The 13,760-nt window shown below is 47.7% G+C and overlaps 1 protein-coding gene across 3 annotated transcripts in view; it reads left to right on the top strand.

The window, feature by feature from the left end:
• The window catches only part of MSI2 (musashi RNA binding protein 2), a 137,250-nt gene that overhangs the window by 60,825 nt on the left and 62,665 nt on the right, over positions 1-13,760 (top strand). For 2 of the 3 annotated variants that reach the window (XR_003683202.1, XM_028499870.1), the window contains exon 2: positions 360-452. Coding sequence is in view for 1 of the 3 variants with exons in the window: in XM_028499870.1 (XP_028355671.1) it covers positions 360-452 (93 nt within the window). In the remaining 2 variants the exon portion in view is untranslated. Of the gene's footprint in view, positions 1-359; positions 453-3,881; positions 4,358-13,760 lie in introns of those variants that run through there. The other variant, XR_003683203.1, reaches the window with a different exon arrangement.

Raw genomic sequence — 13,760 nt, 5'->3', positions numbered from 1 at the left:
CCCCGGGAGAGGCCACGACAGTGAGAGGCCAGCGTACCGCAAAAAAAAAAAAAAAAAAAAAAAAAAGCTTTGATGTGTGACTTAACATCGCAGTGAAGCCGTGTGTTATAGCCAAAGAGGTTCACTCTCCATCTGTATGAAACTCGAGCTTTCAGGTTGCGGTCTGAAGGCCTAAGGTATCCAGAGTGATGGTCTCCGGTATCCTGAGACGTCCAAAGGGCCTGCTTGGTGCAGCTGGCATATTCTTAACATCGCCTTCCTCTCTAGAGAAGTGTGGAGAGTGGCTTGCTCAGCATCTCGGTGAGTGTGGCTTCAGATAACTTAGTTAACCCATGTCTTCCTCTTGTCATTTCTTGCAGATGGTCACAAGAACAAAGAAAATCTTTGTAGGCGGATTATCTGCGAACACGGTGGTGGAAGATGTGAAGCAGTATTTCGAGCAGTTTGGCAAGGTAAGTGGTGCGTGGAGGTGGAGAAGCCTGCCTAGTCCTTAGAAGTGGCTGCCGTGGCCCCTGCCTTTGCCACAACCGTGTCCTCAAGAACCTTGTCCTTGGACTCAGCCATCAAGATGTAAATGAAATTTGGCAGGAGCCGAGATGGAAGAGTCCGGCTTGTGGTGGGCACGGCACCCCACGTGCCTGCAGGAGCAGACAGAGTGGCCTTTGAGTGTGGATTCACTGGCATTTGCCGGCCACGTGGGGCCTGGGCTGGGAGCTGACGGTGGCAGCTCCTGGTGAGGGATTCAGGGCTGTGAGTCGCAGGGCAGGAGCTCCCACAGAAGCTGGCCTGAGAGTTGGCACTGGGCTTCCTTCTGTGCCCTTATGGAAAATGCATTGAGAGAGGAGGCTCCCTGGGGCCCTTGCGGCTGAACCCTCCCCTGTCCAATGCCCGAGGAAACTCAGGAAAGATGATGGGCTCGTACCTGTCAGAATGTCGGTGAGACGGCAGTACAATTATCCCCTGGGCTCTGCTGCGGGGAACGGGCTGGGAGCAACTCAGAATGCCCCAGATGAGTCAGGAAGTGGAGTGTGGGAGTGTGTGTGTGTGTGTGTGTGTGTGTGTGTGTGTGTGTGTGTGTGTGTGTGTGTGTGTGTGTGTGTGTGTGTGTGTGTGTGTGAGAGACAGTCACACAGACAGACAGACAGGGCACATAACCATGGATGATTAATTCAGCCCCTTTCTAATTGGTGGGGGGGACCCACTGCCTTGGAGAGGGGGTTCTGCCCCAGGGTGACACATTTCCTCCAATGACTCTGTCGCCCCAGGGCTCCAGCAGGGCAGCTGGCTGGGTGCTGAGCCTTGCTGGCATCTGTGTGGTGCCCCTCCTCCGGCTCCTGTGTCCCAGGAGGCTGGCAGGTGAGTGCGTGCACAGGGCCTACGCCTCCTGCATCTTTGAGCCGTTGTGGACATTGTCCTGGGAGCACAGGTGCGGGATAGTTTCCTTCTGTGTGTCTCGTCCCGTGTCTCCCGCCTCCACCGAAGGACTGATGTGGCAGAGGGCTGCCGAGGCATCCTGAGAAGACCCCGCGGCTGTTCTAAGCTCTGCCACTCATCTGCCCCATGACACCTGTCACACTTGCCCTGGGTGGTACAAAGGCATGGCCACCCACTGGCCAGTCTGAAAGTTCTGTGCTTTCATTTGTTTGCCCGAGGCAATGGGCAGCTGTGATCCCATCTCCAGGAGTGTCCAGTTGTGAGCTGCTCTCTGGGGTGAGTGCTGTGACTTCTGTTTAGCCTCAAAATAGAGATTTTCCTGTCTCTGGTGTGAATCAATTTCTGCATGGATGGGAGACCATGCTTCAGAGAACCCAGCCTCCTCCAGCCCAGCCTTGAGTTTGGAATGGCACTCAGCTGCCCTTCTGGGTCGGTTATGAAAGACTCCTTCCCCACGGCACTGTCTGGCATTGCCGGCTGGGGACTGATTCATTCTGGCAGATTCTAAAAAATAGCTGGGTGTGCTGGTGGTTGTGTACACTATGGCGCTTCTCTTCGAGACTGATTTAAAGCATTAAGGGGGGTTGGTCCATCCCCCAGCCCCACCCTGCTGCCTAGGGAGAGAGACTGGAAATAATTTAATGAGACAAATCCAGCTTGCGTAATGGAAGGCTCTGGAGTGCGAACCCTCTTTGCTACCATTCTGCCTTTAAAACCAGGCCAGAGGTAGCGTCTGCAAACATGAGGTGGGATTTCTTTTTCGAGCCGTAACCTGCCTTGGAATCTCCTGGGCCTGTTTGCGGGTGTCGGGGAAGTTGATGCTGCCCAGATGGGCTGTTAGAATTTTCCACACAGGCTCCTACTCACCACACCTCCGCACATGCCCAGCTCTGGGTCTCTCTGTCTCTCTCTCCTTTCTCTCTCTTTGTCTTTCCATTGTTTTTCATTAACACTTAGCGTTGTGACTCAGTCCACCGGCAGTTGGTGGGGGGGTGCGAGCCCACAGCAGTGACCATCCCTGCCCTGGGAACAGCCGTCCTCTTGACTGGGAGGCGGCCACAGACCCTTCCCTGGCTTGGCACTCGCCGGGTCTGAAGCCGGTGGATTCCTGCAGGATGCATAAACCTATCAAGTGTTTTATTAAAGGACTGAGGAGGCCGTTGAATGTATCACAACCCTCACACTGTATGGTCATGTGTTAGTGGCCTGTCGCATACATATGCTCTGCGTGTGATCTGGGTCTGTCTTCAGAATAGCTTATTCCTCGTTCGGCTGGCGGCTGGTGTGACATGCGTGTTCCCTTGGGCAGGGCCCACCACCTCTCAGGATTCTGGTATAATTCATTTGACTCCAGAATGGTCAAAGGAGGGGAGACCCTGCTACTGGGCCTCAGGGGTGCTGAGTAAATCCAGTGGCTGTGAAAAGAGTAACAGTAAATTGACAAACTGATTGAAGGAAATGGAAAACACATGCACACACACTTGCATAAAGTATACTCACGCATAGGCACACACTCCCGACTGTGTCAAGCTGTTTGGGGCTCTTTTCAGTTGGTTAACTGCACGTTAGTAAGGTGGAATTCAGTGAGTAATTTAGTGAGTACGTGTTAAGCGTTGGATACGGGCCAGGCCCTTGACTTACGTTATCTCACTTAATTCTCCTCTGGGATGCTGGTGGGGGTACTGCCCATTTTGTAGATTGTTAAATAGAGTCTCGGTGGGACTGCACCTTTGACTCAAGGTCGCAGCCTTCTGAAAGTTCACAGACTTCCCCTCTAGGCTTGTCTGATAATAGAACCCAAACCTTGGGCCTGTTGCAGCTGCTGATCAACCCCCAAGATAGACTTAGGGTGGGGAGGATGCCAAAGAGAGGAAAAAATGGTGTCCCCTCTGGATGCTCTGGGACAGTGCCGGGAACCTGGGCCTACGTGGCCTCATTGCTTCTGCACAGCGGATTTTGGTGTCATCCAGCCCATTTGACAAAGGTGGACAATACAGGTCAGGGAGGTGAAGTCTCAGCAAAGGTCACCCAGGTAAGGCAGTATAACAGCCGGAATTCACACCCTACTTCCTCCAAGTCTAGAACTGTCCATCTTTCCACAGGCTCCATTCAGAGTTTGCCACCTTCTTTTTAGGTTTCCCTCGTTGTCATGCTTCTTTCCTCTTCCTCTTCCCATCTGGCCTGAGGTGGCAGCTGTTTCGGCTGTTTATTTCAGGTGGCAGTCAAGATGGGTAAGATCGCTGTCTTGGGGCTCTGAGCTAAGGGAGTCTAAACATGTCATTACTGTAAGCGGAGTGGGTGCAGGATGGCACACTGAGAACTTGAAATGACTGGAGTTGGAGGCTTGTAAACCCTTTTTTGCTTTTCTCCCACCTTCCTCCCAGAAGATTTACCCCCCCTCCCCCTGACCCCCAGGTTAGGGATGTCATTACATGTTTATATTTAAGATGAGATCATGAAGTGCGGCCATCGGCATAAGGAGTCTGCTGATTTGGGTGCCGTCCTCACCCCTGGGGTAGCTGTTCTGGTCCCCTCGTTGGAGGAAGGTAAGAGGAGGTGTCCCAGACCCTCGTACTGGGCATGACCGCATGGTGGTACCACTGAGGCAGGCACCTTAACAGGCCACTTCTTTCCTGGCCTCAAGTTTCTCACCTGAGGGAAGGGCGTGGAAAACTTGGGTTAGATAGTAAATACTTTTGGCTCTGTCACAATTACTCACTTCTGTCATGTGGAGAAAGCAGCTGTAGCCAACACATAAACCATTGGGTGTGGCTGCGTTCCAACAAAACTTTATGAAAACAGGTTTGGGACCCCATTTATCCCATGGGCTGTGGTTTGCCAACCTCTGTACTAGATTATTCCTGTGGTTGGTTTCAAGCTTGAAAATTGAATAATTTAGAAAGTGTTTAAATAAACATACGTAGGTGGATGGATAGATAGGTATCTACGGTACCTATAGACTGTAACCAAGACGAGATGTTATTGGTAGTAATGAGCTTGATGTAACAAATGAAACAGTTGTAACTGTGGTAGAGTTAATTTCTGCACTTCAAGATCAAAGGGCAATGAACGACTCCCTACTCGGAAAAAGCTACCATTTATAAACTGGAATCTTCATCCTATGAGTATAAAGTATTTCCAGTTTCCTATTACATGTGCTAGATCTCAGTGAAGACGCAGAATTTGTGAAGTTCAGATGTTAGTATGAACTTCTTTTACGGTGTTCTGATGTTTCTGAATTAGAGGGTCGTGTGCTTTGTGCTAAGCTCTTAATGCATTTAAAAATTTGGTTCTCAGGGATGTCAAGTGAGGTAGGTGAAATATCTGTTATGCGATGACGAAACTGATGTTGAGAAAGGTCAGTAAGTTGTCCAAGATCATGTAACCTGGAGAGTCACTCGTTTTCAGCATTTATAAAACCTCATCTCCCACTTTACCACTGAGCAGCCCCATCCCCAGAGGGAGCAGGTTTGGTTCATTTGTCAAGAATTTTGATCTATGGCAATTTATTTTACTGCTTCAGATTTCCTAGTGGACGTTATCTGTGCTGACGATTTCATGCCTACGGGAACGATGTATACAGACGGTTCCGAAAAATGGCACGTAAACAGTGCTCTAGATGGGCACATACAGACCGAGACCGTCCATCGGGCTGTTCGGCTCCGTTCCCCCTGCACGGCCATCCGGACGAGCCCAGCGTGGTAATTAAAAAGCCCTGGGATCAAAGCAACTCCATGTGCCAGGGCTTCCTCCTTCTCCCTGTAGACCCCTCCTTCTTAAATTCTCACTTATAGGATTTGGGAGATCAAAAAGAGGCCTTGAAACTTAATGAATTCTCGGCTTCGTCCCGGCTGGAGCAGTTCTGCACCTTTCAGCTGTTCACCTCGATGAGAGGGCTGCTCGGTGCCGAGCTCGCTAGGTAATTCTCACTTTATATAACTCCTGTGAAAGCAGAGCAGGCCGCATCTGGAGGCTCCCAATTATACTTCACATGGTGAACTGTGTAATTAGTTTGGAAGACTTACGCTTAGTCATTGGTTTATCCTAATCGGCTTTGGCTTTCCCCACCAACAAAGTGAGCTTATTTTGCTAAGCTGAACCGACTCTGCACCCTTTGTTCCAGCCTTTTATTGTCTCATTCCTTTCATTCTGTTTTACTGCCAAAGTTCTGTTTCATTAGGCCTACAAGTCATTTCCAATTCAGTGGGCTGCTACAATCCGGCCTTTATCACTCGGCTGCCCTGGTTCCCATGTCCCTTCTGGGCCAGTGCCCGAGTTTGCGGTTTGACGTGAGGGCTTTAACCCTTTCCTGGGCCAGCCCCTCACTGTGGCGGATGGGAGGCCAAGGCCCTAAAGGAGGGAGGTGGTGGTTTGGAAAGTTCCAGCTCTTTAGGGGAGCCCCGTGGAAATGGGGCGAAAAGGGGCCTTCGAGTCCTTTTGTTGGGTTGGGGTTGTGTGTGGGCTATAAAAGTTAACTTGAGAATTAGCTCCAGAGAACGGTGCTCGAAAGCTTTTTGGGGAAAAAAAATGGAAAACAAGAATGAATTGGCTTTTTAATATAATGAGATCTCATTGATTGCACTTGTGTGAGGTCTTGGGAGAGGGCCCTCTGAGGGAGTGTTGGCTGCCTGTTATCTTTTAGCTCCAGGCTTTATGTGCAGGTACGATGCTGGCACCCCCGGCCACCGCTCAGATGCCCCTTTTGATGCTGTATGTGTGAGGAGAGACAGATCTAGAATAAAAATATAAAGTCTTTGAAATGTGAAAGGCAGGAGATTTGTGAGAAAATGAATAAGCAAGTACTCCTGAGAGTGGACTCTTGATTTTATTGCTTCCTAATGCAAGTTGCAGATAAACAGAGCTCCAGGAGGTGTGCGGTTCTGTCCACCCAGGCCTGGAATACCAAAGTCCTGTCTGTCCTATGTGGGCCTCACAGCTCCCACGAGGCCTGCGTCTTCTGAAGTGGTTTGTACAGGCGGACTCACTGGAAAGTGGTCGGTGTGCCTGGGCCTCGCCTGTCACCTGCTGGCCTTTGCTCTGGAGGGCCGTGACGTTCCTCAGACCTTGACTTAGAACTCTAGAGTGGACCAGGAAGGACCATTGGCTCTCCCCTCCCTGGCCGCTCACGCTGAAGGCTACCTGCATGTTTTAAATGTTCTTCCTGTAATAGCCCAGAACAAGGCCACCACTGTCCTGGTGTTTGATTAAATCTCTGCCTGGTTTGTGTCAGTCTCTCCCTTTGGAAGTTGTCATACGGGGGAGGGGACTTTATTTGCCCTGTGACCCATGGCAGAGCTGCTGAGGGCAAAAAGTCTCAGTTGGCAAACAGGAGACTCCTGCCTCATCTGCCTGCCTCGGCCTCCTGGGCCAGGTGGTGGAAAACAGGCAAGGAGGACCCACAAGTAATGTGAGCCTTGGGCTTTGCAGGTTTACCCCTTTCTTGCCAAAGGACTTTGTGTCTTCCTGATGAACTTTTTCCTCCGTTTCTGCTGCAGCCGGTGGAGAGAGCTGCGTTCGAAACAGATTGAGCACCTCACCTCACTTCTCCTAAATCCTCTTTTTAAATTCTGCTTCAAAAAGGAGTTCCTGAAATAGATGAGTGGGTTTCTAGGAAAACTGCCCATTTCCCTTCTAGTGTATAAAATATAGCCAGCTGTTGTTAGGCAAATGCATCAGACATTATTATTGCTCTGTTAACAGTGTTTTAAAATATACAAACAGAAAAATAGGATGCCTTCTGGGTAGCAAGCTGGGAAAAGTTTGAGATTATGCTAATCTCATGCGTATGCACGGTAAGGTAGGGGAACAAGGCTCGAACTTTCTGGCTCTGCTGTTTAACTGTGTTTCCCAGTATGGTTTAGCTTTATTTAATTTTTGTAGGGGGCCATGAGGAGAAAGACCGGGTGCAGGAGAGCCCTTGGGCAGGAAGGAGTTAATGAGCCTGAGGAGGCTGAGGGAGAAAGGGGTTTAAGGGCTCCACCAGCTTACCTTCCCAGAGCCCTCCTGGCAGGCTCTGAGGACGTCACTTACAATGGAGTTGTTAGCATGAGAAAGAAAGCCTTTCTACCCCTGGATGTACTTCAGTGGGAACTGAAAGTGTCTGAGAAATCACGGTTCAGGCTTGTGCCAGTGGGTGCAAGGAGTGGTTCTTATGGAGGAGAAAGCTCAGTTCATTTAGACTTGGCATAGAAATCGGATTCCATTGTTTTGTGGCGTGAACATTGATATGGAGATTCCTGCCCATCCCCCATCCCATCAATAGGATACCCCATTACATGGGTCGCATATGCTTTTCTTTTTTCTTTCTTTCTCTTCTTTTTTTTTCCAGCTTCCTTTGTCCTCTGAGAATTAGGCTCTCTGTAGAGCAGCAGAATTTGTCAAGTTACCGCCCTCTAAATTTTTACAGCTCTGTATATTCAGACTTGGTGTTTGTGAATTAGCCGAAAGTGGGCTGCCAATCGGTACTTTATTGACATTCGAAGCCATAAGAGTGAGAGCCCCAGAAAAAATGTTAATATGCAGGAAGAGGCAGAAGGGTTGAGTTTCTGACTGTTGTTAACCTCACCACTGCCTTTCAAACCAATCATGAGGCACACGGCTGATATTTAATAGCTTTTAGCTGATTATTTTTTCTTCTCCTCCTCTTTCTTTTCTATCCAAGTTGACCTGGGTGTACTTGAGCGGAAATGAAGTCATCCAAATGCTGAATTAGAATAATCGCAGGCCTCCAAGAATGAAATGGAAGCAGAGATTAAATGGTAGAGGGAAAGCTGGCATTAATAAGCAGCAGGAAAACTTTGCATAAAATAAATAGGAGATTTGATAGATTGAATTTGTATATGCTATTTCCATTTTTCTCCACTTCGTATTGTCTTCCTTGAGCTGAGTTGCTGGCAGAGTGCGATCTGACTTGCCTTAAGTCCACATACCTTCTGCAGCCAGGGTGATGGTCCTTTCTTCTTCATGGGACGTTGGTGTAACCAGGACGTTTCCAGGATGGAAGAATCTGGGTGGAGGGGCCGTTACTGTGAAAGGCTGATGATTACTGGTTCCAAAGTGCAGTGGTTGGGGATAGGGGGTGGGCACAGATGGAAGGTAACACACAGCAGGCAAACAGGAAATATTACTGATGGATTCCTGATGGTAAGGAGAAGAACTAGGCTGGATAAAGGTAGGGCGACCAACTGTCCTGGTTGGCCTAGGACTGAGGGGTCTCCAGGAACTCAGGACTTGCAAACCAGAATAAGTTGCTCACCCTAAATAAATGGGAGGTGGGAGAAGTCGAGTCGCTTGGCCTCAAACTCCAAAAGGCATGAAACCTTTGACCACCTCCAGGCAGATTTAAGTATTCCTTCCTGCATGTTCCAGAACACTTACTTCATACCTATTTACAATCTGCCTTCCTGATTTAACTCAGCCACTGGGGTCAGGAGCCAGCACAGGCCAGTAAGTGTAGTGTTACCTGAAGTGGCCTGCGGAAGGCAGAACAGACAGACAGACACACAGTCCTGGGCAAGGGCAGCTCATCATTGACTGGGAGTGTAGGATTCCTTTGGGCTCCGAGTTGGGCTGCTACTTGGGGATTATTTCTACATCTTTTGAAAATAAACAGTTCTGCCCCTTGTAGCAAAAAAGTGAGCTTCGTGTAGTTAAAGAGCAAAATAAGGATTTAATTATATTAAAAAAAATAAACAACCCAGCAGAGTGGTTTGTTTACAGGAAGTCGTTTTTAGGTGGTCTGTAGTAGAAAATGTGATTTGCAGAATCAGATTAGTTGTAAATTAGAGATTTTTGGTAGTTGAGGTCGCTAACGGTCCTTTCTAATTGGCAGCAGACGTAAATATTTTCAGACTTCCTTATTGTTTGTAGAGTGTTATTATTTGGGAAAAAAAAACAATTTAAGGTGCTTTTCCCTTCAGGAAATATAAACGAGAGTATGGAATGATCAGAGGCAGTCTTTCTGATCTTACTGTCAGTGTTCTTAGGGAGCGGCAGGAGGGCAGGGTTAGCGCCAGAGAGAGCCGCGCTGGGCTGGTTTGTGGGGGAGCTTGCCGATTCTCTGATTTAAAAAGAACCAAAAAAAGTTTTTCTCCTTTAAAAAGACCACCCCAAATGTAAATTGGTGCAGCTACTATGAAAAACAGTATGGAGGTTCCTCAAAAAACTCAAAATAGAGTTATTATATGAGCCAGCAATCCCACTCCTGGGCACATATCCGGACAAAACTATACTTCCAAAAGATACATGCACCCCTATGTTCATAGCAACACTATTCACAACAGCCAAGACATGGAAGCAACCTAAGTGTCCATCGACAGATGAATGGATAAAGAAGATGTGGCACATGCAGACAATGGAATATTACTCAGTCATAAAAAAGAATGAAGTAATGCCATTTGCAGCTACATGGATGGACCTAGAGTCTCAATCTAAGCAAAGTAAGTCAGAAAGAGAAAGACAAATACCGTATGGTATCACTTATATGTGGAATCTAAAATATGACACAAATGAGCTCTATGAAACGGAAACAGACTCACAGACATAGAGAAGAGACTCATGGTTGCCAAGGGGAAGGGGGGGCAGGGGAGGGTTGGATTGGTAGTTTGGACTAGTAGATGCAAACTATTATATATAGGATGGATAAACAACAAGGTCCTATTGTATAACACAGGGAACTGTATCCAATATCTTGGAATAAACCGTAATGGAAAAGAATATGAAAAAGAATACATATATTTACATATATATAAACGTGAATCACTTTGCTGTATACCAGAAATTAACACGACATTATAAATCAACTGTACTTCAATAAAAAATAAAAAAAAATAAAAAGACCACCCCATTTCCTTTATTGATAGGTGTGTTTTAGAAGCAAAAGGGAGGATTTATTGATGTCGCAGGTCTCCATTCCAGCTAAGTTGACATATGTTCAGATTCAGAGATTGCTGTTTGCCCAAACCTTTCATGTGCCTTTTGACTTGTAATTGTCCCAACGGCCCTGTGGGGTGGGGGGATTATCCCCATTTGAAAGTTAGGAAAGGAAGGCTGGGAGAGCGTAAATGACTTGCTCAGGAACCACAGCCAGACAGCGGTGGGCCAAGGTGCAGACCTGAGCCCTGGCCAGAAGGCCTCGGCTTGTAGCTCCATGAGGGCTGCTGGGCTGGGCCACCTCCCCCAGGTGTGTGAGCGCTTGTGGCTAGCAGTGTGCTGGGCCATAGGATTTCTGTGACATATCTTGCAGGAAGCCAACTGTGACTTTATGGTTGTTTGTTTAAAACGTATATTACGTTAGAACAAATATTATGGCATGGACTGCAAAATTTGCATAATTGTTTTTGAAAAACTTTGAGATTTGGAGACATTTCAGGATAGGCTCCTGGCTGCATTAGGCTGTGTCCCCCGTCATTCTGGGCTGTCCCAGGATTTACTTGATCACTAGGAGTACTTGGGTAGAAATGCTGAGAATCACTACTGTTTGGCATAGGGGTTGGCATACTTTTTCTGTAAAGGGCCAGATAATAACTGTTTTCAGTTTTGTGGCCCAGATGGTCTCTCACAACCACTCAACTCTGCCATTGTAGCAGGAATGACAGCAGTCATAGACAGTATGGAAAGGAATGGTTGTGGCTGTGTTCCAATAAAACTTTATTTACAAAAAACAGAAGGCTGCAGGATTGGGCCCTTAGCCAGAGTTTGCCAACCCCCTGATTTAGCATATTGCCTGGTAATAAGGGCATAGATTTTTTTATACTCAGACTGTCTGGTGTCAAATCCAGCTCATCTATTTATTAGCTCTGTAGCCGTGGGCAGGTCATTTAACTTCTTTCTTTCTGAGTTGCTTTATCTGTAGGATGAGGATGATACTGCATAGGACTGTCGAGACAAGTAAATGAACTAAGGCATATATAGTTCTTAGCATCCTGCCAGAAACTAAGTGCTTAATAAACGGTAGAAACATGAGCTGCTGTTATTTTCATCCTAAGACTCAGGTTCCGCCTCTGGCGTTGCCGCTCCCATCCTTTCCAGCCGTAGCCCCGACACACAAACACACACACACACACACACACACACACACACACACACTCTCTCTCTCTCTCTCTCTCTCTCTCTCTCTCTCTCTCTCTCTCTCTCTCTTCCATCTCTCCCATCTGTCTTTTGGGTGGGCTTACCACTCAGTTCTTCCACCCACCTCGGGGATAACACAGATTGAAAGTCTTTCCTGGGTCCTCTTCGCCTGAAGATGAAAATTGAGTTTTCTTTAGTTTTCAATGGCACGTATCGTGAGTTCATTCCAGCTACCCCAATGCCTTGAGTTTGTGGAATTGACTTCAGGCTGCTCTGGCTTTGATGGAAAACATTGAACTGATACGGGCCAAAAGAGAATTCTTTCGGTTGGACCCTGCTGACGAGCTCTTTAAACTTGCTTGAATAAATAAACTGTTGTGTTTTGGGGGCGGGGGGGAAGAATAGAGGATACGGTCTGGAAATTGTCCCAATATCATTTAACTGGTGTTTATTAAAATATATTTATATATATTGATCCACTAACCTGTTTATTGAGCTTACTTAGCCTCTTGAGGGAGCTTTCCACATCCTCATTTAAGTTTTCTTTCCTGAGTCTAATAAGCTTGGTCTTCTGGTTTTTGAATTTATTGCAAACATTAAGGGGTGGGAAGATGTTGTTAATAAATTCAATGTAAAGAGGAGGGAGAGAAACCTCTAAAAACAAAAATATTTCCGTCTTAAAAAGTACCACGTTGTAGGACCATTTGGTGCAGGGAAACAGCCATCCTTCCTCGTTAGGTCCAGAAGGCATCTCGTCTGCAGCCTCACACTTCGTTCATTGTTCATTGATTCATTCACCCGATCTTCTGAATGCCAGGCCCTGAGCTAGGAGCCAGGGGCGCAGCCATGAACAAAACAGACAAGGTCCCTGCTTACTTGTAGATGCTTTCGGATGAGGCTGGAGAGCGCCAGCCAAGAGCGAACGAGTAAATAGTAAACGCAAAGTAACTACAGATTGTCTCATAAAGAAAACAAACCAGGAGCTGGAAGACTCCATAAAGAAGCACAAAAGAGGGGATCTTGGTTTATCAGAAAAAAAAAATCAAATTTACCTGTAACCTCTTTGCCCCGAGTAGAGTGCAGATTCCACTGAGGTGGGTCTGGGTCTGTTTCCTCACCGTGTGCAGCGCCAGGATGGGCCCAGGGGCTGGGCCGTAGTTGTTACTCAGTAAATAGTGGTGGGATAAGTGGGCCTCTGTATCAGAGGGCAGGGCTGTATCAGACGTTGGAGGCGTTTCAACTGGTAAAATTATGATTTTTCTTTTATAAAATGGGGCTTTAAGAGAATATATTCAGTCATCGGGAGCATTTCCTTATGTGGATCCTATCTTTCCCTGGAAGCCCGGGATAAATGAGCTATTTGCACCATGGAGTAAAAGCTTGTTAGAACTGAGAGGCTATCTGGGCAGGTGGAGCTGGTCGGCAGGGCCTTTTCCGGAGCAGGTAGATTCTCAGGCAGGTCTTGGTGTCGAGGGTGGATGCGCAGCTGCCCCAGAGAAGGGACGGATCAGAGGAGGGTGAAGTGGGCTCTAATGCATCTCAGGCTGCATCTTCCCCTGCTCCTCTTTCTGTCTTTGGTCGAAGAAAAACAATGGGCCCGCTGAGTGGCAGGTATCCAGTAGGGTCTGTGGTTTAGCATTGATTCATAGCGGCCCGTGGATGCTTGGCTCTCCCTGGGGTGGAGGTAGCAGGTGGGCTCTCGGCAGCTTCTCCCCAGACTTGCCTTTTTGTGATCAGCCAGGCTGGGGGGTGAGAATGGGTTCGACAACATTAAGCCAAAGCCCGGACATCTCTGACGCTGGGAAATCTGGCTGTGGACAGAGAGAACTCATTTGTGGGTATGTTTTTTCCCTCTCGAAAGAACAGAGGGATGCCACTGGCGTTTATTGCCCGGCTTTTCAGAATTGTCAGGGTTGCATGGGATGAAATTGAACGATTCTGGACTTTGGGATCAGGTAGACCTGAGTTTGAATCCAGATGCCATCATTTGCTCTTAGTGTTGTGCCCTGGGGCTGGTGATTTCACTGTCCTGAGACTCATTTCTTGTCTCTTAAGTGAGGGTACAAAGTCATTTACGGTGAGGGTGAGGAGAAGCAGTGTAAGAATTACAAGAGACAAGTTTGCCGATGTCTGCTCCATGAGCATCTCCCCTCCCCACATTCATATTCTCTCTGTCTCTATTTCTCACACCCCCTGCCCCTTGTGCGTCCGAAGTCCCAAACTGCTGACTTCACCAGGTTCACCGCCCCCCCATCCTG

Source organism: Physeter macrocephalus, chromosome 14 (genome assembly GCF_002837175.3).
Source record: "Physeter macrocephalus isolate SW-GA chromosome 14, ASM283717v5, whole genome shotgun sequence".
Taxonomy (NCBI): Eukaryota; Metazoa; Chordata; class Mammalia; order Artiodactyla; family Physeteridae; genus Physeter; species Physeter macrocephalus.
This window is presented reverse-complemented; position numbering and strand designations above follow the sequence as displayed.